The 22,499-nt window shown below is 42.1% G+C and overlaps 1 protein-coding gene across 3 annotated transcripts in view; it reads right to left on the bottom strand.

Annotated features, from left to right (window-relative positions):
- Positions 1–22,285, bottom strand: part of CBFB (core-binding factor subunit beta) — a 56,372-nt gene extending 34,087 nt beyond the window's left edge. For 2 of the 3 annotated variants that reach the window (XM_081106854.1, XM_081106853.1), the window contains exons 1-3: positions 21,929–22,285; positions 21,601–21,687; positions 16,932–17,048 (exon numbers count right to left, since the gene is read on the bottom strand). In XM_081106854.1, coding sequence (XP_080962980.1) covers positions 16,932–17,048; positions 21,601–21,687; positions 21,929–22,006 — 282 coding nt within the window. In that variant the 5' untranslated portion in view covers positions 22,007–22,285. The remainder of the gene's footprint in view (positions 1–16,931; positions 17,049–21,600; positions 21,688–21,928) is intronic. The other variant, XM_081106855.1, reaches the window with a different exon arrangement.
- Between the last annotated feature and the right edge of the window lie 214 nt (positions 22,286–22,499).

Here is a 22,499-nt window from a genome sequence, read left to right as displayed (position 1 = left end):
AAGATGGCGGCATAGGTAAACACCGGAGTTTGCTGCCCTGAACAACAACTTCAAAAATACAACTGAAAGACGGAACGGACATCACCCAGAACCACAGGAAGGCTGGCTGAGGAGAGATTCTTCAACTAGAAGGAAAGAGAACAGCATACCGAGGCTCAGAGGAGGCGCAGTGTGGAAAATACAAAGGTACCGAGGTGCGCGCGGAGCGGGCTGGTGGCTGAGGGCGCGGTTGTCGTTTTCAATTGGGAGGGAGTCCCAGGCTCTGAGCTCCAGATCCGGGCGAGTCTCTAGGAACCCAGACTCAAACGGGAGAAGCGGGACTGTCTGGCATCGGTCGGAACGCGAGGGCAGCTTTCTCTCCGAGGTCTGCAGCGGTTGCTGGGACTCTGAGAAGCAGAGCCTCTGGGAACGGGACTGAGAGCAGCCATAACTGCTCCCTCCGCCCGCCCTGTTTGATCCCATTCGACCCGCCCCGCCCAAGCCCTGCGCAGAGCCATTTGCCGGATAGCCTCAGGCAAAGGCTAGATTAGCACCTCCCCAGAGGACAGAAGTTTTTCCACTGCAGACACAGCTGACTCTCACAGCCAGTAGGCCTGGAGGTCAAATCACCCCAGTATCAACTACAACAATCAAGGCTTAACTACAACAAGACTGCACACAAAGACCTCTAGGGGGTGCACCAAGAAAGCAAAAAAATGCGGAGACAAAGAAACAGGACAAAACTATCAAGGGAGGATATTGAGTTCAGAACCACCCTTTTAAGATCTCTCAAGAACTGTCTAGAAGCCGCCAATAAAGTTGACATTTACAAGAAATCTAATGAGACCCTCGATGTTATGATAAAGAACCAACTAGAAATTCAGCATACACAAACTGAAATAAAGAATATTATACAGACTCCCAAAAGCAGACCAGAGGAGCACAAGAATCAAGTCCAAGATTTGAAATGCGAAGAAGCAAAAAACACCCAACCAGAAAACCAAAATGAAAAAAGAATCCGAAAATACGAAGATAGTGTAAGGAGCCTCTGGGACAGCTTCAAGTGTACCAACATCAGAGTTATAGCGGTGCCAGAAGAAGAGAGAGACCAAGATATTGAAAACCTATTTGAAGAAATAATGACAGAAAACTTCCCCTACCTGGTGAAAGAAATAGACTTACAACTCCAGGAAGTGCAGAGAACCCCAAAAAAAAGGAATCCAAAGAGGACCACACCAAGACACATCATAATTAAAATGCCAAGAGCAAAAGACAAAGAGAGAATCTTAAAAGCAACAAGAGAAAGAAAATCAGTTACCTACAAGGGAGTACCCATACGACTGTCAGCTGATTTCTCAACAGAAACTTTGCAGGCCAGAAGGGAATGGCAAGAAATATTCAAAGTGATGAATGCCAAGAACCTACAACCAAGATTACTTTATCCAGCAAAGCTATCATTCAGAATTGAAGGTCAGATAAAGAGCTTCACAGATAAGGAAAAGCTAAAGGAGTTCATCACCACCAAACCAGTACTATATGAAATGCTGAAAGGTATCCTTTAAGAAGAGGAAGAAGAAGAAAAAGGTAAAGATACAAATTATGAACAACAAATATGCATCTATCAACAAGTGAATCTAAGAATCAAGTGAATAAATCATCCGATGAACAGAATGAACTGGTGATTATAGAAAGGGAATGGACTGACTATTCTTGGGGGGAAAGGGGTGTGGGGGATGCGGGAAGAGACTGGACAAAAATCGTGCACCTATGGATGAGGACAGTGGGTGGGGAGTGAGGGCGGAGGGTGGGGTAGGATCTGGAAGAGGGGAGTTATGGGGGGGAAAAAAGAGGAACAAATGTAATAATCTGAACAATAAAGATTTAATAAAAAATATGTATTTTCTGAATAAACTTATCAACATATATATAAAAAAATACATGCATAGAAAATAAAATGTTAAAGACAAGCAAAGAAATAAATAATAAATATATCAGTCATTATAGTGGTTTGTGGTGGGGGTTTTTTTGGTGGAGTGGGAAATAGAACTGTGGAGTTTTCTGAAGTATCACTGTCCAATCCTATATAATAAAAGAGAAACATGGTAATTAACCGTAACTTCGCTACCCTTCCCATTGGGCTAATCAGGGAGATATGTAAATTAACTGCTAACCAAGATGGCGGCCGGCAGCCAGGCAGCTGAAGCGAACAGGAGGCTTGCTTTCTCCAGTGATGGAGGAAGCCAACATTCCCTGCCTGCCGCTGCCGGTCTCTGAGCTGCAATCTAAGAAACAATGTTGCAAATATAGAAGCTAAACCATCCCCTGAAACCTGCTTTTAGCCAGCCAGCCTCGGAGCTGGAGCTGAAACAGTGTTTCAATTATAGAACCCAAACAAACCCAGATTAGCAGCCGAGGTCTCAGAGCTGGAGCCGAGCCTCAGAGCTAAAGCCGGCTCTCAGCTCCAGTGACAGCCATAGAAGGTAAATAAATCCCAGAATAAAAAAAAAAAAGAAAAAAAGGAGAGGTTGGGAGCTTCAGTCACCCGCCAGCCTGAAAATGGCCCTCAGCCCCTCACCCAGACTGGCTAGGCACCCCAGTGGGGACCCCCACCCTGAAGGGGGTGTGACCAGCTGCAAACAGCCATCATCCCCTCATCCAGGCTGGCCACGCACCCAAGCGGGACCCCCACCCTGATCCGGGACACCCTTCAGGGCAAACCAGTCGGGCCCACCCGTGCACCAGGCCTCCATCCTATATAGTAAAAGGATAATATTCCTCCTAGCACCGGGATCAGCAGAGCCGCGAGGCCTCCCGAACCCGGGATCAGCGGAGCCACGAGGCCTCCTAGCACGGGGATCAGCTGAGCAGCGAGGCCTCACTGCCCTGGTGTCAAGCGGAGCCGCGAGGCCTCCTGGCCCCTGGAGCAGCGTGATGGGGCAGCGCCCAAACCCCCTGATCGCCCTGCGGCTCTGTGTGTGACAGGGGGCAGGGCCACAACCTCCCTATCCGCCCTGCTCTGTTCATGACAGGGGAAGGCGCCCCAACCCCCTGATCGGCCCTGCTCTGTGACAGGGTGCGGCGCCCAAGCCCCCCATGGGCCCTGCTCTGTGTGTGACGCAGTAGAGCCGCAACCTCCCCATTGGCCCTGCCCTGAGTGTGACATGGGGGTGTGCCCCAAACCCGATTGGCCCTGCTCTGTGGGTGATAGGGGGCGGCACCCCAACCCCCTGATCCGCCCTGCTCTGTGTGTGACGGGGGGAGCTCCCCAATCCCCGATGGGCCCTGCTCTGTGCGTGACAGGGGGCAGTGCCCCAACCCCCTGATCGGCCCTGCTCTGTGTGTGACGGGGGTGGTGCCGCAACCTCCCCATCGACCCTGCCTTCAGTGTGACGGGGGGTGGCGCCCCAACCCCCCAATCGGCCCTACCCTGAGTGTGACTGGGGGTGGCATCGCAACCTCCCAATCTGCCCTGCTCTGTGTATGACAAGGGGTGGCGCCCCAACTCCCCAATTGGCCCTGCTTGAGCCCGACCAGGGGATCAACCTAGGGATTGGGCCTGCCCTCTGCCACCTGGGAGCAGGCCTAAGCCAGCAGGTCGTTATCTCCCGAGGGGTCCCAGACTGTGAGAGGGCACAAGTGGGGCTGAGAGACACACACACACCCCCCGCCAGTGCACAAATTTTTGTGCACCGGGCCTCTAGTCTATATATAAAAAAGGTTAACATGCTAAGTGTCCAACCGGTCACTATGACGTGCACTGACCACCAGGGGGCAGGTGCTCAACGCAGGAGCTGCCATGACAAGCACTGGCCATTTACAAAGAAATGGTACCACAGGCCTGGTACCCAAAAAGCAACACTTGGCTTCCCCCACATGGGACACAGGCCCCACCACTATCCAGGAGCAACAGCCCATCAAATGGCAGCCAACACTGCAAAGACCCCATAGCACAAAATGCAGTCCACAGCCCAGGCCAGCACAGCAATGGTCACTGTGGGTGTCGGGTAATGACATGGTGTAGCAACGCCCAGCTTCCTCTCTCTAGTGTCTAGCATTCTTGGAGTTTCTTCAGCCCAAGAACACGACTTGCTTTATAGCCAGGTGCAAACATTTTACACTTTAACCAAATGTCTATGAAGCATTTTCCTGTGCCTCATCTCATTTGCTCCTCACAGAACTCCTGGAGTAGGTAGACAGGAGACTCGATAGAATCCTATTTTCTTTTCAGTAGCCAGAAAACGGAGATTTAGAAAGCTTAGAAACTTGACCTGACTGAAAAGAAGAAATGGTGGGCCTTGAAAATGACTTCAGGTTTTCTCACTGCACAGAATATAGTCATATACTGCTGCCGTTTAATATTTTACCCATTGTTCTCCCTGCATGATCTACAATAATCTGCTTCATGTTGATATTTACTGCTGTGTTGCTGACAATTACCTGAAAGGGAAGTTGGGGTGCTTTATTGGGCTGAAAAAAAGTTTAGCTAAATCAGAAAGCAGGCCTAATTAAGCTTATCTATATATATAAAGCTCTCACTGGTGCCAATCACACGCGTGTGTTTCCATCTGTCATCATCAATCAAGAATTTGGTTGACACTTCCATTATAGAGAAAGAGCGAATAGCGATATTAAAATATTTCTTCTAATTACTTTCCTTTCAATGTGTATGAGAATTCGTGCACAGGGCCACTAGTAGAAATATGTGAACCACAAATGCAGTCACATATGTAACATGTAAATCTAACAGCCATAATTAAAAAATTAAAATAAAACAGGTGAAATTATTTAATTTCAATTATATTTAAAATATTATTTCAATATATAATCAATATAAATATTATTGAAATAGTGTACATATTTTTTGTACCTTGTTTTCAAAATCTTGTATGTACTTTTTTACATACATCACATCAATTCAGACTACTGGCACAAGTGTCTATTGCAGCGGTTCTCAACCTGTGGGTCGCGACCCCTTTGGGGGTCGACCAACCCTTTCACAGGGGGTCGAACGACCCTGTCACAGGGGTCGCCTAAGACCATCGGAAAACACATATATAATTACATATTGTTTTTGTGATTAATCACTATGCTTTAATTATGTTCAATTTGTAACAATGAAATTGGGGGTCACCACAACATGAGGGACTGTATGAAAGGGTCGCAGCATTAGGAAAGTTGAGAACCACTGGTCTAGTGGCTACCATTCTAGAATCACAGTTCTAATATAGTAGAAATGTTATATCTTAAGCAGCAGGTACATGAATATTCCTTTTATTACTATTCATAAAACTATACTTACGTTTTTATCTACTCTTTATTTGTAAGATATATTTAACAAGAGAAAAGATGGCTAGCATTTATGGGGGAAATGAATTAAATAATGAACATACTAAAAAAGTAAAATATGTAGCTTTCAAAACTTTCCCCATTATTAGAACTTTATAGCCATCCAGTCCACTTAATTTGGGACATCTTACAGGGTATTGTAAATGACTTAACAAAAATCACATTGTAGTAAGATTTGAACACAAAAAGTATGCTAAGCCCTGACTAGGTAGCTCAGTTGGTTGGAGCATTGTCCCTTGCACCTAAAGGTTGTGGGTTTGATTCCCAGTCAGGGTAAATACCGAGTTTGCAGGTTTGATCCCTGGTCAGGGTATGCATGAGTGGCGACCAATGTTTCTCTCATATAGATGTTTCTCTCTCTCCCCCTTCTTCTCTCTCTAAAAATCAATAAAAACATATCCGTGGGTCAGGATTGAAAAATATAAAAGCTCTGGATGGTGTTTCTCAGTGGTTAGAGCATCAACCTGTGTACCGAAGGGTCTCCGGTTCAATTTCTGGTCAAGGGCACATACCTGGGTTGCAGGTTTGATTCCTTGCCCCAGTCAGGGCATGTGTAACCAACTGATGTGTCTCTCTCACATCGATGTTTCTCTTCTCCCCCTCTTCCCTCCCTTCCACTCTCTCTCTCAAAAAAAAAAAAGTCAATGGAAAAAATATCCTGGGGTGAGGATTAACAAACAAACAAAAATGCTGAAATATCGTACTGGTTTTATTGTACAGTCCCACACAAAGTTAATGTCATGTGTTGTAAATTAAATCATTTTCACTAAACATCATTTTTCAAAAGACTACTACACATAGAAACTCTAATGACCCATTGTCTAGAAAAGACATTCCTTCTGTGAGCCATCTGATCATACTGAGATATACATGGCTTTAAGTAGGAAACATTTTTAGTCTAATCTAAAATACTGTAATATGTAATGTGATTTATATTCTTTTGTTGTTGCTAATTCTCACCAGAGGATATTTTTCCATGAACTTTTAGGGAGAGTGGAAGGGAAGTAGGAGAGACAGAGAGAGAGAGAAACATCAAGGTGAGAAAGACACATCGACTGGTTGCCTCCTGCACGGGTCCTGGGATTGAGCCTGCAACCTAAGGTACACGATCTTGACAGGAATCAAACCCAGGACCATTCAGTCCCCAGGCCAATGCTCTATCCACTGAGCCAAACATAGAATTTTTCTTCATGTAAATATATTTAAAATACCTGCTGGCTTTCTCACTGTATAAAAAAGCAATGTTACACTAGCCTATGCATCACAAACCACCATTAACTTGAACACTACTGAGACCTCACATTCTATTTCTGGACTTTCTGCAACTCCAAGATTCCACTTTGAACTCACTTTGCTTAAAGTCCCTACCCCACCCAAAAACAGCTCCATACAGCTCCTTTCATTTCCTAACTCTCTCTTCCTAATACTTTTTCACTCAGGTTTAACTAGCACTACCACTTAAGTTTATATTCAAAATTTTTTTTTTAAATATATTTTATTGATTTTTTACAGAGAGGAAGGGAGAGAGATAGAGAGTTACAAACATCGATGAGAGAGAAACATCGATCAGCTGCCTCCTGCACATCTCCCACTGGGGATATGCCCGCAACCCAGGTACATGCCCTTGACTGGAATCGAACCTGGGACCTTTCAGTCCGCAGGCCGACGCTCTATCCACTGAGCCAAACCGGTTTCAGCTATATTCAAATTTTAATAGCTTTCAAAACTTTCCCAATTATTAGAACTTTATAGCCATCCAGTAAGAACATTTTAAAACAAAGAAATTAAAACCGAGATTAAATAATTCACTTACAGAAGGTCACACACTAGTAAGTGATAAAAGCTAGCATCAAGACCTCCTGACTCTATACACTCACCTAAACCACAGTTCCACTGATGAACTGCATTACTAATATTTCTGGGTATATAAAAATAGACGATTTTCCTAAACAACAGAGATTATGGTTATAGCCATAGAATCTAGAACAATAGATATTGTGAACACTTTGCATGACTTTAGAATATATTGTACTGCCTGGTTGGCCCAGTGGTTGAGTGTCAACCTATGTATGAACCAGGAGATCATGGTTCGATTCCCAGTCAGGGCACATACTCAGGTTGCAGGCTCCATCCCCAGTGTTGGGCATGCAGGAGGAACTAATCAATGATTCTCCTCATTGATGTTTCTCTCTCTCCCTCTCCCTCTCCGTTCCTCTCTGAAATCAATAAAAATACATTTATTTTTAAAAAGGATATTATCGAAAAAGCAACCATGCCTGTTGTGTAGGTTGCTTGGTGTAAAAATAAAGACAAAGATTCTTCTTAGTTGAAATTCTCTAAGTATGGCCTGTAAAGCTATTCTAGAAGTAAATAAAAAGATTTCCTTTAGAAAAAAAAAAAGAATATTATCCCCTCCCTAAAAAACAGACAACTTACTAGTTCTGCCACCTTTATTCTATAATTCAAAGTAAACAATGAATATTTAAGAGTCCTGAAATGACCCCAGCCGGATGGAGCATAGTCGAGCACACCAAAAAGGTTGCAGGTTCGATCCCGTTTGGGCACGTGTGGGAGGCAACCAATCGCTGTTTCTCTCTTTCTCTAAAATCAGTAAGAACATATCCTCTGGTGAGGATTTAAAAAAAAAAAAGTCATGAAATGTTCTGGACCAGGAGGTATAATTTCAAGTCAAAATAGCATACAAAAATTAAATTTAAAAATAAATTTTTCTTAATTAAGATAAAATATCCTATATAATAAAGCGGGAATATGCAAATTGACCATCACTCCACCACAAAGATGGCGACACCCACAGTGGAGGTGGGGTTTCTGTAACACAAGATGGCTACACCCACAGTGGAGGCCAAGTTCCCATAACAAGCAATCAGCAGGGACCTGAGGCTGTGCCCCAACCCCAATGGGGCCTGACAGGTGACCTCAAGCCACGCCCCTCATCCTGGTGCCAGGCCAGGGGACCTGAGGCTGCGCCCTCCACCCGGTGGGGCTTGAAAGGGGATCTCAGGCTGCGTCCCCCACCCGTGGGGCTTTACGGGGGACCTCAGGCCAAGCCCTCCGCTCCAGCAATGGGCCAGGGGACCTGAGGCTGCACTCCCGGCCTGGCGGGGTTTGACAAGGGTGGGACCAGACGAGTCTGGATCTAGCCAAAAGGGGGTGGGTGGGTGGGGCGGCGGCCAGGTTTGGGTCTCACACAATTTTGAGGTGCACATGAATGGGCAGGGACTTGACTCTGGGTCCCACGGTGCGTCCCAGACTCTGATACATTTTATCAGTTTTCTTTCATCTCTGACACTTCTATTATAGAGAAAGGGCAAATAGCAATATTAAAATATTTCCTCTAATTAATCCCCTTTTAATGTGTACGAATTTCGTGCACCGAGACACTAGTAATAAAAGAGGCAGATGTTATTTTTTGCAATCCATTCCTGTCATCTCTGTAAGAATTTTAAAAAAATATTATAGTAGCCCTAACCGGTTTGCTCAGTGGATAGAGCGTTGGCTTTTGGACTGAAGGGTCCTGGGTTCGATTCCAGTAAAGGGCACATGCCTGGGTTGCAGGCTCTATCCCCAGTAGGGGCCATGCAGGAAGCAACCAATGTGTCTCTCTCACATCGATGTTTCTCCCCCCCGCCCCCACACTCTGTTCTAATCTCTCCAGAAATCAATGGAAAAAATATCTTTGGGCCCTAACTGGTTTGGCTCAGTGGATAGAGTGTCAGCCTGCAGACTGAAGGGTCCCAGGTTCGATTCTGGTCAAGGGCATGTACTTGGTTCCGGGCACATGCCCAGTAGGGGCTGTACAGGAGGCAGCTGATTGATGTTTCTCTCTCATCAATGTTCCTAACTCTCTGTCCCTCTCCCTTACTTTCTGTAAAAATCAATAAAATAAATTAAAAAATATGTATACATCTTTGGGTGAGGCTTTAAAAAAAATTTCAAAAGATTTTTAAAAATATATTTTTACTGATTTCAGAGAGGAAGGGAGAGATAGAAACATCAATGTTGAGAATCAATGGTCAGTTGCCTCCTGAACGCCCCCTACTGAGGATGGAGCCCGCAACCCAGGCATGTGCCCTTGACCAGAATCAAACCTGAGACCCTTCAGTCCACAGGCCAATGCTCTACCCACTGAGCCAAACTGGCTACGGCTGACATCTTAATTTTTAAACATTCTTATTTGTTCAGGAAACCAGCCAACTCTGCCTCTTAGATTTAAAAATTATTGAAATAAAAGCTTTTCTTTAAAAAATATAAACATATGACTTCCAGTGCTAAATTTTATAATTCTAATTCAGTTATTATAGTATACTTAAAACATTTTTAAAAGCCAGATTACTTATTTTAATGCACTAAACTGTTGATAACTAAGTGCTGGAAAATATACTTCATATTTTAGCTGAATTGAAACAAAATCTAGATCTGACAAGCTAATTGTAAAGTTGCTTCAGTTTCTCTAGGGGAAAATCACATTCCAAAGCTTTACCACAGATATCTTTTATTTGGAGTGACTGGGCTGCCGAAGGAGAAGGAACTTGTTGAGCTTGAATAGGATTTCTCAAAGCTAACATCAAGGAGTCCTCTAAGCCCTGCCAAATTGTGGATGGTATATAAACAGACACAATATTTATTTTGGGACAAAGATCCTGCAGGCAAGTAAGCAAAATGCTCCAGAAGAAGCAGTCACAGGCCTCTGAGAACCATTTAAAACAAGAGTCTCTCCTCATTCCTTAAATCAAATGCTGTTAAATTTTGCTTTGCTATTTGATGCTAATGCAAAAGAATGACAAAGATTTAAGTATAAAAGTTCAGAAAGGAAAAACATAGCTTACCAAAAACATTTATTTAAAAAGTACCTACTCTAGCCCTAGCTGGTTTGGCTCAGTGGATATAGCATTGGCCTGTGGACTGAAGGGTCCTGGGTTCGATTCTGGTCAAGGGCGCATACCCAGGCTTGCGGGCTCGATCTGTGGTGGGGTGTGTGCAGGAGGCAGCCGATCAATGATTCTCTCTCATCATGATGTTTCTCTCTTTCTGTCTCTCCTTTCCTATCTGAAATCAATAAAAATATTTTTTAAATAAATAAATAAAAAGTACCTATTCTAATATATCCACTGAACCAAACAGCTAGGGCTAGAGTAGGTACTCTAATCACATATACTTATAACTATTTCTGTGTCTGGTACATGTTTGACTATCAATTAAAATAATAAGTTATAAACAGGAATGAAACAACTGTTGCCATTGTAGTAACACTAGATAGTATATTCAATTTCCATAGAAAAAATAGTAAACAGTGTAAAGTTCATTTTTTTCAGTTTATATTTTTCATACCCTTTATTTTTTAATATATTTTATTGAATTTTTAAAGAGAGGAAGGGAGAGGGATAGTGAGTTAGAAACATCGATGAGAGAGAAGCATCGATCAGCTGCCTCCTGCACACTCCCTACTGGGTATGTGCCTGCAACCAAGGTACATACCCTTGGCCGGAATCGAACCTGGGACCCTTGAGTCCGTAGGCCGACGCTCTATCCACTGAGCCAAACCGGTTAGGGCATACCCTTTATTTTTATACTCAAAAACTAAATTATGTAGTAAGAACATACAATCATTAATTCAAAATCCCAAATGAGACTTTATAAAACACAGAATGCATGCAAAAACCATTAATCTTACCACTAAAGACTAACAAGTTTTGGTCAACCATAATAATTTGATTTGTTTGAAATAAAAAGTAATTAGAAATGGGTCCTAAGAGGAAAGATCAAAGGAACTGGAGTTGTCTGTTCTATAAAAATTTAATGTAAGAATGATTTAAATTCTGATCAGTTGCTTTCCTTGTCCTATGACAGCTAAATTAGAGGAAAGCAGTTTAGATTTAGGAAGAATTAAAAACATTTTTGCTTTAGGGTTTTATTAAGGCACCAAAATGGACCACTTGGGAAAGATGTGGTATTACAACACTGCACAGCTACGTGAAGTGAAGCTTGACCTAAGGCATGCTACACCACCAAAACTCCATCAAATAGCCCAACTTTGGATAGAGCATCACAATTTAAAAAGCATTTTCACATATTCTGGCATCTCATTTAATCCTCACATACATGTGATACATGAATAAGGCAGACATTCTGATTCCCATCCAAAATAATAAAAGTGTAATATGCTAATTAGACCAGATAGCCGGATGACATTCTGGATGAAGCTGGGGCTGCGAGGGCCGAGGCAAGCCGCTGCAGCTGCCAGGTCCGAGCCCCTTGCACGAATTTCATGCATCAGGCCTCTAGTTTACAAATAAGGAAAATGGTTATGATTGTCATTTGACTCAAATCCAGAGCTCTTTCCACTGCACTGTATTATTTTAAAACTTCTGAAAAAGACCCTTATTAAGAGTCAATGTAGACAGCTCACTAGACACCAGGGTACAAAAGTTCCAACTATATTTGATAAACATTATAAAATTGTGATCTGACTTGATTGAACACAAAGTACCTATTTATAGTCAATTATCCATTAACAAACCTTCCTTATTAAAGACCCTTGCTTTGAAAATATTCAATAAATAAAAGAAGTGATTTTGCTGAACCTATTTTCTTAGACCATGAAGCCATATTTCGAATGAGAGAGAACGTGAAGCTTCTGTTTCCTATTAGCATTCAAATTTTTTCGGAATTCACCATACCTAAGTGAATACTGTAGTAGCCAGTCTTCAAGATGGCCCCAATGATCCCAGCCTCCTGGTATTCACGCCCAAGTATGTGAATAAATCTCCTGCCTTGCTGCTGAATGTGAGCTAGAGTGTGTGGGCTACACTTAGTGACTCGCTTCTAATGAACAGAGTAAGGCATAAATGATGGAACAGGTCATAAAAAGCAGAGTGACTTCATTTTCTTCCCTCTGTACAGAGCAGAACACGTGACTACAAACTGAAGCCACCTACTAAAAGTCACGAGTTGAGCTTGGAAGTGGCTGCTTCAGCTCTAGTCAAGTTTTCAGAGACTGCAGAGCCCCAGCCCTGAGCCAGAGCCATCCAGCCAAGCCACTCCTAGATTCCTGTAAAAGGGCATGGGGAAACTTTTGGGAATGACTGAAACATTATCTTGATTGTGGGTGGTTTTCACATGGGTGTGTACATTTGTTAAAACAAAGTATACACTTAAAATGGGTGCATTTTATTGTATGTAAACTATACTTCAGTAGAGTTGATTCTTTTTAAAAGGTCACTGAATTCTTCAGCTAAGCAGACAAAGGGTTACTTACTAAAAAGCAGTGCCATGACTTAAGGGTAATTGGTGAGAAAAGATAAGTTGCAATAACAATCTACCACCACAAACTCACGTCCTAAACTGCTCCTCAAAATTGTTCCACCCACAGCCTTTCCCATCTCAAATGACAGCAATCCCATACTCCCAGTTGCTCTAGCCAAAAATGTTAGAGCCTTTCTTGACTCTCACACTCCACATTCAACCCAGAAACAAACACTGTTGGCTCTATCTCATAGTACATGTATACTATGACAACTTGTCACCACCTCCACTGCTACCACCATAATAGTCAAACTGGTCTCCCTACTTCACTCTTGTCCCCTGTAGCCTATTGTTAACCCAGCAGCTAGAGTGATCCTTTCAAAATCTATGGCAGATCATATTTCACCTGCTCAAAAACCTGAACCATCCTTCCATTTCACTCAAAGTCCACCTCATTACAATGGCCACAGTGGTTACACAAACTGGCTTCTTATCTCCCAGATCTTATCTCCTACTAGTCTCCTTGCTCAGTTTACTCCAGTTACTGGGCCTGCTTGCTGTCTATCCAACACACAGTGCATGGTTCCACGCTAGAGCCTTACAATGGAGGTCTTCTCTGTCTAGAACACCTTTCCCCATAACCAAATGGCTCATCATCTTCTAACTACCTTCAGATCTCTGCTCAAGTATGATCTTCTTTACCCAGACCATCTTATTGATTAACTGCAAACACACCTGCTCATCCTTATTTTACTCTACTTTTTCTTTTTTTCCCAGAGCACTTACCACTTTGCAACATAATATATAATTTATTATGTATATTGTCTATTCCTCCACTCCTGCCATAAAACAACCTCCAGGGTAGAATCTTTTTGTTGTTGTTGTTTACTGATGTATCACAAGTACCTAGGACAGTGCTCAGTACATATAATAGGTGTTCAACAAATACTTTCTTTTTTTTTTTTAATATATTTTATTGATTTTTTACAGAGAGGAAGGGAGAGAGATAGAGAGTTAGAAACATCGATGAGAGAGAAACATTGACCAGCCGCCTCCTGCACATCTCCTACTGGGGATATGCCCACAACCCAGGTACATGCCCCTGACCGGAATCGAACCCGGGACCCTTCAGTCCGCAGGCCGACGCTCTATCCACTGAGCCAAACCGGTTTCGGCAACAAATACTTTCTGAATGAACTTTTTGTAACTGTGTCAGGTATTGGGCTAAGCACTTTATATTCACTATTTCAATCACTAGGGCAATCCTAGAAAGTATGCATTAACCTCATTTTACAATGAAAACCATAGATTAAATAATTTGCCCAAAGTTACATACTAGCAAATGAAACCAGGACTTAATTCTGCCTAATTCTAAAGCCTTATTAACCACTAGTTTTCTCAAAGCTGGGTATGAATGGGAAGAAAACTAAGCTGCTTCAGGAAGTAACCTGGTTGAGAGTATGTGGAAGACACTGATTTGTGATCCAATATAAGGAGCAGAGGTAAATAATTAACATTTGGGGAAGTTTCCTTCAGTTTTTCCTTGCTTCTAGTCCTAGCCCTGTTGAGATAGAAATAGAAGCTAATAGTTACCAGAAAGAGAGCATAAAAAAAGAGGAAGAGCCCTAGCTGGTTTGGCACAGTGAACAGAGCATCGGCGTGCGGACTGAGGGGTCCCAGGTTTGGTTCTGGTCGGGGCACATGCCCAGGCTGTGGGCTCGGTCCCCAGTGGGGGGCGTGCAGGAGGCAGGCGGTCGATGATTCCCTCTCATCATTGATTTTTCTATCTCCCTGTCTGAAATCAATAAAAAATATATTTAATAAAAAATTTAAAAAAAGGAGGAAGAGAAAAAGACCCATGAACTCCACAGATGAAAAAACATTGGTCAGTACTTTTTTTCCAAATTCTCTGGCATACTTTATCCCAGTAGTATGGTGTAATATGAGCAGTTGTTTTCTTGTTTGCTTTAAAATGCTTTTTTTCCTGTAGATCCCACTAATGTAGTACAGGTGTTGGCAAAATTATATTTGAGGAATATATGACCTACACATAAACATCTACAGATTTAAATCTAAAGAAACTTTTTTGCCAGTGTTACCATTCCTGGAACACAGCCACGCTCATCTGTTTACACATGTCTATGGCCTCTTTCACACTCTAACAGCAGAAATAAGTAGTTGCAACAGAGCGCACAATGACAGTATTTTGTACCTGGCCCTTTACAGAAAAAAACTTCTAAAACAAACATTAATGAAATGCAAGTTTCCTGATATCTTACATTGTTTTTATCACTTTTCCTGATATATTTGAAAACATATCCTCTAAATACTAGAATACGCCATTAAAACATTTTTGGTACTGTTGGTCATAGAACTAAAACATCTCAATGGCTTAAGTCCAAAAATAATATGGTCTTCAATCTAGTAAACATATGTCATTAAATTAATTCAAGCAAATATACTTCCTAGTAGAGTTAACACCATTTAATAGTTATTAAACACTGGAAGACTTCAGTAACATTGGGATGTCAATTTTTAAAAATGTATTTTTATTGATTTCAGAGAGGAAGGGAGAGGGAGATAGAAATAGAAACATCAATGATGAAAGAGAATCATTGATTGGCTGCCTCCTACACGCCCCCTACTGGGGACTGAGCTTGCAACCCAGCACGTGCCCTGACTGGGAATCAAATTGTGACCTCCTGGTTCCTAGGTCTATGCTCAACCACTGAGCAACACCAGCCAAGTGAGATATCAATTTTGAAGTCAAAATAGTTTAGCGTTAAAAGTTGAAAGGAAAGGATTTATTTCTGGTCTATGTCTGCCGTATCTGAGCTACCACGTTCAACACACTTTAAGGAAGCGTTTTGAACAAGGAAAACAATAATATCTTCAATTTAGTCATACATACATGTACCAAATAGAACCCCCCCCCACCCCCAAAAAAGCAAAAATCATATAATGGCTTCAAAACTTCTGCCCTTGGCCCTAGCCGGTTTTGCTCAGTGGATAGAGCTTCGGCCTTCGGACTAAAAGGTCCCAGTTTGATTCTGGTCATGACCATGTAGCTTGGTTGCAAGCTCAATCCTCAGCCCCCAAACCAATTGACGTGTCTCTCTCACATCAATATTTTTTTCTCTCTCTCTGTCCCCCCCGGCCCCCACTCCCTTCCACTCTCTCTAAAAATTAATGGAAAAACTATCTTAGGGTGAGGATTTTTAAAAAAAGGAGCAAATAGTAGATCTGGAACATTTTCATTTAATCTTTCAAACATAAAAGCTAACAGATAGGAAAGCAAATTACTTATTACTAATTTTTTACATTCTGTACCTATTTTCCCCTCTCCCTTCCCAAAGATTAGTTTATCACTGACAAAAGATCAATCCTTATTTCATAAAATTAAAGAAAACAAAGAAGTCTTCATTGTATATATAGAAGGTAAGAAATCCTTTTCCTACCTAATACATTCCAATACAAAATTTTTTTAAGTTCCTCAAAGGAATATTGAAGATATTTCTTATGTTTTACAATAAAGTGATAGGTTATGCTACTCATGACAGAAAAGTAATTTAGCAAGTTGATAAAAACAGGTATGGAAACACTGCAAAGGAAACAGGAGAAAAGTTAAGTATAAAATAAGGTTAAAATTTTCTTTCTTTAAATATTATATTGAAGTCAACTCCTACATAAAAAGATGAACCAATCCACAATATTCATTAAAATTTCACCAAAATCATAATATACATTAACTTAGTTTTTAACAGAGCTCTCAGCTTAAATATTTCCACTTATATTTTTCATCTTCAACATAAACTTCCAACATAAAAATTTTATGGCATCTATTTGTTTTCTCAGAAGCTTTTTCTCAAAACAAAGAAATTATTTCCAAGTTAAAATTTTCATGCTGTTTCTTCAAAATTAAATTATTAACAGAACCAGAAACTACCCAGGAGCTATTTCTAAATATTATTAAATTTAAAGCCTAGCCTACAAAGCCTTTTCTCATTTTTCTCTTAATTTCTTTTTTACAGCACTGTAGTCACAAATATTTTAGAAAAAGAGTATTTCCTGCCAAACATTTAAAGAAATTAAGTTTTTAATGCTCTGTGTAAGAAAGTACACTAAAGGCTAGCTAGAACTTTCTAAGGTGAATGTTAATACACATGAAATCAGCAATGGAATGATATAAAAGTTTGAGTGATTTTTTAAAATTATACATCCTTATAATATGAAAACATATCCCTTTATAATCAGAACTATGATCTCTTTATTAATGTAAATCATCAGATAATTTCTAATAAAACAATCCATAGTATTTCAAATTACAAAGAAATGTTTCCTACCTTGCCTGCTTCTCTTTCTAAGTCGACATATTCCCGGCTAGGTGTTTGTCGCTGTTCTCCCTGCCAGCTGGCCGGAAAAAACTGGAGAGACAGATTGGTTCCTGTGGCCACAAAAGCCTTTTAGAAAAATCAATACAAACAGGATCAGGAGCAGGACATTACATAAATTATGCAGGCAGTCATTTATTTTTACATCAGTTTCTGTCTTAAGCCAGGCAGCACTAAGAATACTTAAAAGTAAAAAACATGCACTCATCATTTTTCTTAAGTATTAAGTTACAAACATCTGATTCCATTTTGAGGACATTTGCCATTGGCCGCTTAAATATAAAATCAAGCCATGGAAATCAATACTTTCTTTCAGGTCAGTTCTTGCTGACGTTAGGATTGTGCATTGCTAATGTCTAACCAGAAGCCACCATCCCTGAATTTAAAAACTTTTATTTTTAAAGTGTGAAAATCACTGAAGATCTAAACATGTTGAATTCTAAAACATACAATTTAAAGTTGTATAAATGGGACATTTTAATTTTTCTTGATAGCCCTTGCTCTAAAGCCCATGTTAAAAATGCACACGACTGTCCACTTCTGATAAACCATACATTAGCATGTGCCCTGACAGCACTTCCCATTCTCTCTAAAACCTTGGGTGATTAAAAAAAAACACACACACACAGCATTTTCTAAAATCTGACTTCAGGATAACTGGATCTGACTATTACAAAAGAGTATTCATCTAATATTTATAAAAGATTAGGATAGCTCAACAGACAGAACAATCTAAATCCATTTCAATGAAGTGTCAGTCTGTGTAGTCCCTGAGCAATTTAACTATATTTTCCCCCCAAGTAAAAAAAAAAAATGGAACACTGTCCCTTTTCCCCAAGGGAAATTAAGAAGTAAAAAGCATTTTGAAAAAACAACACATTTTTTATCATCTAAATATAAATTTTTCTTTGTTGGAATTTTTTTATTAATTAAAATAGAATGTTTTTGTTTTATTTTACCAATTAAAGTTGTAAAGCATAAAGCTTTCAAGCAGAGTCTTCATCTGAAAGGGGGTCACATTTTGGCGATTTGTTCAAAGCCTTTGGCTGATTCAACTATCCTCTAGTTCTCCTGATGATTCAGAGCTATACTTCCTATTTTTATTACTGGTACCGTTAGGTACAATTGTCAACCTAACTGCTAAATTTCTACAGTTTTGATAGCATTTCCCTAACCAACTGGGATACCCTTTCTTATGAACAGACACTAAACAAACATCATTACAATATTAACTTAAAAAAATCTTATCCCACTATTAGCTAAGTTTAAAAAACAATCAAGTGAAATTAAATAGTTTAAATTAAAAGTAGACTGCTAGCTATGTCCTTAGGCAAGTTACTTAACTCTACCTCAGTTTCCTCACAAATTAGTATTTGTAAAGTGCTTAGAACAGATCAAGTAAATGATATATAAGTACCTGCTAAATAAAAGAAATAATTTTGAGCTAACTTTTTCCACCCTCAGATAATGAAATTCTCAGAGCACAGTGGTAGCAAATAAGAGATTCAGCCCATGAAATGAAGCCTTGTATCAAAATCTCCCAGGCAAGTTTCTTCAGTATTCACCTAGTAACAAATCCTTCCACCCACTGTACCCCAAATCAGCTCTATGCTCAGTAAAAACAGTCTACAGATCTTATTACCTCACCTCCTGTCTGAACACCAACCTCAGAAGAGATTTCCTGCTTCCTCACTTCATGCCCATTATCTCATCAAGATCCCTCTCTGAGATAGAAGTGATAAAAAAAAAAAACCAGATCATTCTAGAATAACATTTCCCAAATTTATTTGACCACAGAACTCTTTAATGAATACCTATACATACATTAGCTCAGAAAATTATCTTTGAAAACATAAAAATGCTATACCGGCATCCCTATCTATATGTAAGATTTCCAGATTGCCCCGACTACATTTTATGGTTTCATAAATTATAAAACAGCACACATTGTGCCAATCCAACATAGGTTTTATCCTTCCATTTTCAGGATTAAAAATATATGGTTTTGTCCTGGCCAGGTAGCTCAGTTAGTTAGAGCATTGTTCTGACACTCCAAGATTGTCAGTTCAATCTCCAGTAAGGGCATATACCCAATGAACGCATAAATAAGTGGAACAACAAATCAATTTCTCCCCACCCCCTCTCTTTCTCTCTCGAATCAATAAAATAAAATTTTAAAAATATACACATGATTTTTACTGTTCTCCCAGTAGAGACACCATACCTATCATAAGTATTTTTTCCTTTTATTAATCAGTAGTGTTGAAGACATCTCCAGTAAGAACTTACCGGGGGAATAAATCAGTTTACCAAATAGAATAGAATAGATTCTATCCCTCACCCATGATCACTTTTATTCATGCTACCATAAAATCTGGGTAAGTTTTATAGTTAAGAAGAGATGAGCATCATAGAGCTTAGGTTGGGAATAATTGTGGGAAATATTTGTTACAGTATATAACTGCTGTCAAAATAGAGGCCAAAGAATGCCTTTTCCATATCTATTTTCCATAACCAAATAGGTTAAAGCTACTGCCTGTTCAAAAGTCAAAAGACAAATTTTAGGCATTACATTAAGTAACCTCTAAACTGAATTAATCAAGTACCTATGATGCAAAAGGCATTGTGCAAAGTAACTGCATAGAGGGGAGTATATTAATGAATATACCACAGAATTAATGTGGTCTCCACCCTCTAGTCTAGGAGATAAGAATACCATACTGTAATTTACATGTGGAGAGCATTGAATTAAAGGGGGGAAACTAGAGGGGGTAATGTGAAATTCCTTACCAAATATAAACAGTTACATTATTCAACAAATTAAGACACATATGCCATTTTAAGAGCAAATCTTTCAATGTACCTTCAACTTTTAATACTTGTCAGATATTAAGAACTTATTAAAATTTGTAGGATGAAATATTTGGAAGAGAGGAAGAACTAGAACATCTGTCTGACTTATGCCTAGAAAGTCTATGACAACTACAAGCCACCTATAAAATATTACAGCAACATTATAGTACAGTAATTCAGATACACTGCGGGTTAAATTACATTCCCAGTTCATAATTACATGCAGTAAAGTTCTGATATGACAGAAAAACTGTTAATAGCTATTCTTCATTTGGTTTCCAAAAACCCCCCCGCTTTACAATAGTCCTGACAATAGTCTGTATCTCATCTTTTATATCAATTACCTCCAGGAAATCCACTGGTTAGGTATACCATCACCTTTTGCAAAAGGAAACACATGCAAAGGATGATACAATTACTGGACCGAGTAATAAGTGATTCTTTTACCACTCAATAACAAAACCAAAAAATATTTGTCTTACACATTAGTCATATGATTACAACTACTCAAGAAAATTTGGCAGTGCGCTAAAAGCAGGAGCTTTTCTTTCATAACATGCAATAATCACCAACTATTCTACACCTCCTGGGAAATTTAGCTAGTATCTTCGCATTTTCTGTAATATGATTCTAAAAAACCTTCATTTTAAATATGGAAGTAACCTTTAAAAATAAACTTGGTTTTGTTGGAGAAAATTTAATGGTATGCGAATTATGTATCAAAAATAAGTAGATGCTCTATAAAGGAGGTGGGAGAAGTAAATGTACCAATATGTCCTCCCATTGTTAACCCAAACTCAAACTGCACAGTAGCTTCAAGTCTCTTCAAATGCAATGGGCCCAATCCCGGGAGTAGATAATTTTTGGATTCCATCACATAGTATTTCAACTTTTTTTTTTTTTTTTTTTTAAATAATCAACCTTTCCTTTCTTCCCACCCACTCTTTGGCTTCCTCATTCCCCCGTCATTAGCACTTCCACAGGACAAATCAAAAGGAGATAAGGGAAACTGGGACACTTTTTTTTCTTTTAACACATCAGGTTTGGTGGAGGCAAAGCACCAAATCTACCACCCATAACACGGCCTCAAGATCAACTGTGGTTTTTGAAAATCCATGCAGCACAAACGGGGTATGCTTTTTAGCTTCGGGGGGGGGGAAAAAAAAAAAAAAGACGATAATGGTTTCTCTCTGATTCTCCTAGGGTTTAACATTCTAAGAAAAGATCGCGGCACGTTCTTTAGGGCATTTTTTTGTTTTCTCTATAAGGACAATAGATAACTGGCGTAAAGATTTATTATTTTGAGCTATGCTGGGAAGGAGAGAGCTTCACGTATAGACTTACCAACACACTATCTTGCAGGAGCCAGGTCCTTGAATGAAGCCCAGTTCTTTATCCGAATGCGTGTTTCCTGCCTTAGAAACACCGACCCCCTTTCTCGGATCACAGCCTACACCTAACCTGGCCCTGTTCGGTCCGCCTCGGGTTTCCGTGCGCCGACCGCCAACTGCCGAGCCGCGTCTGGGAGACAGACCCGCGGCCGAGGGTCCCGGGGCAGCGTCTCCGCGCGAGGACGCGCGGCCCGCCGGCAGCTGCTTTCGCATTTTGAATCCCGAGTAGGAAGTGAGACGGCGCCCGCTCAGTTCCGGGACCCGCCGCGGCGTCCGGAACCGACCTGGGCCGCCGCAGCCCCCGCGCAACAAGTGACCCGCGCGCGCCTCGGGGCCCGGCGCCCCCGGAACCCCCGCCCCCCGGCCCGCCGACTTACGATTTCCGAGCGGCCGTCGCGGCAGGCGTTCTGGAAGCGCGCCTGGCGCTCCTCGTGGGGCCGGTCCCTGAAGCCCGTGTACTTAATCTGCGAGGCAGAGACAGCCCGAAATCAGAAGCCAAATCCGCGGCGCCGCCCGCGCGCCCTCCCGCCCCGCGCGGCGCCGATAAGGACAAGCAGAGCCTGCGGGCAGACGGCGGCCCGGGCGAGATTGCCCCCTCCGCGGGCGCCGGCGCGGGGCTCTCGGGGGCCGCGCCGCCCAAACTTTTCTCCGCCCGGGCCCACTCGGGGCGCGCCGCGCGGCCTCCGCGCCGTCCGCCCGCCTCACCTCGCATTCGCGGCTCAGCTTCCTGAAGAACTCCTCGTTCTCGAACTTGCTCCTCTGGTCGGGCACGACGCGCGGCATCTTCCCGCCCTGAGACCGCGCCGGCCGGTCGGGCTCCGGGCTCGCGCGGGCACCCGCTGGCCGGCTCCGCGTTGACCGACTGACCGCTAACCCGCGGAGCCCTTTGTTTCAGGCGCCCGCGCGCGTGGGCTCCCGCTCCCGGAGTCTGGGTGCCGCCGCGCGCTCGAGCCCAGCCCACGCCGCCGCCGCCTCAGCCGTTGCCTGCCGCCCGCGCGGACCCAGCACCCGCCGCCCCCGGCCGCCGCCGCCACTTCCTCTCACCGCCCACCTCGCTGGCCCGTCGGCCCCGCCCCCGCCGGTCCCACCCCTCCCCTCGCGCGCCCGCTCGCCCGCCCCAAACTCCAGCAAACAAAACGTACCATTCACAACTCCGCGGGCCGCGCCGCGCATGCGCCGCCCCCGCTTGCGGGCCGCCGGGCTGCAGGGAACCTGGCTCCTCCCGCCGCGCGGCCCTCTTCCCCCCGGCCGACCCGCGGGCCACTCCCCGTGGGAC

Source organism: Myotis nattereri, assembly GCF_964212035.1.
Source record: "Myotis nattereri genome assembly, chromosome: 15".
Classification (NCBI taxonomy): Eukaryota; Metazoa; Chordata; class Mammalia; order Chiroptera; family Vespertilionidae; genus Myotis; species Myotis nattereri.
This window is presented reverse-complemented; position numbering and strand designations above follow the sequence as displayed.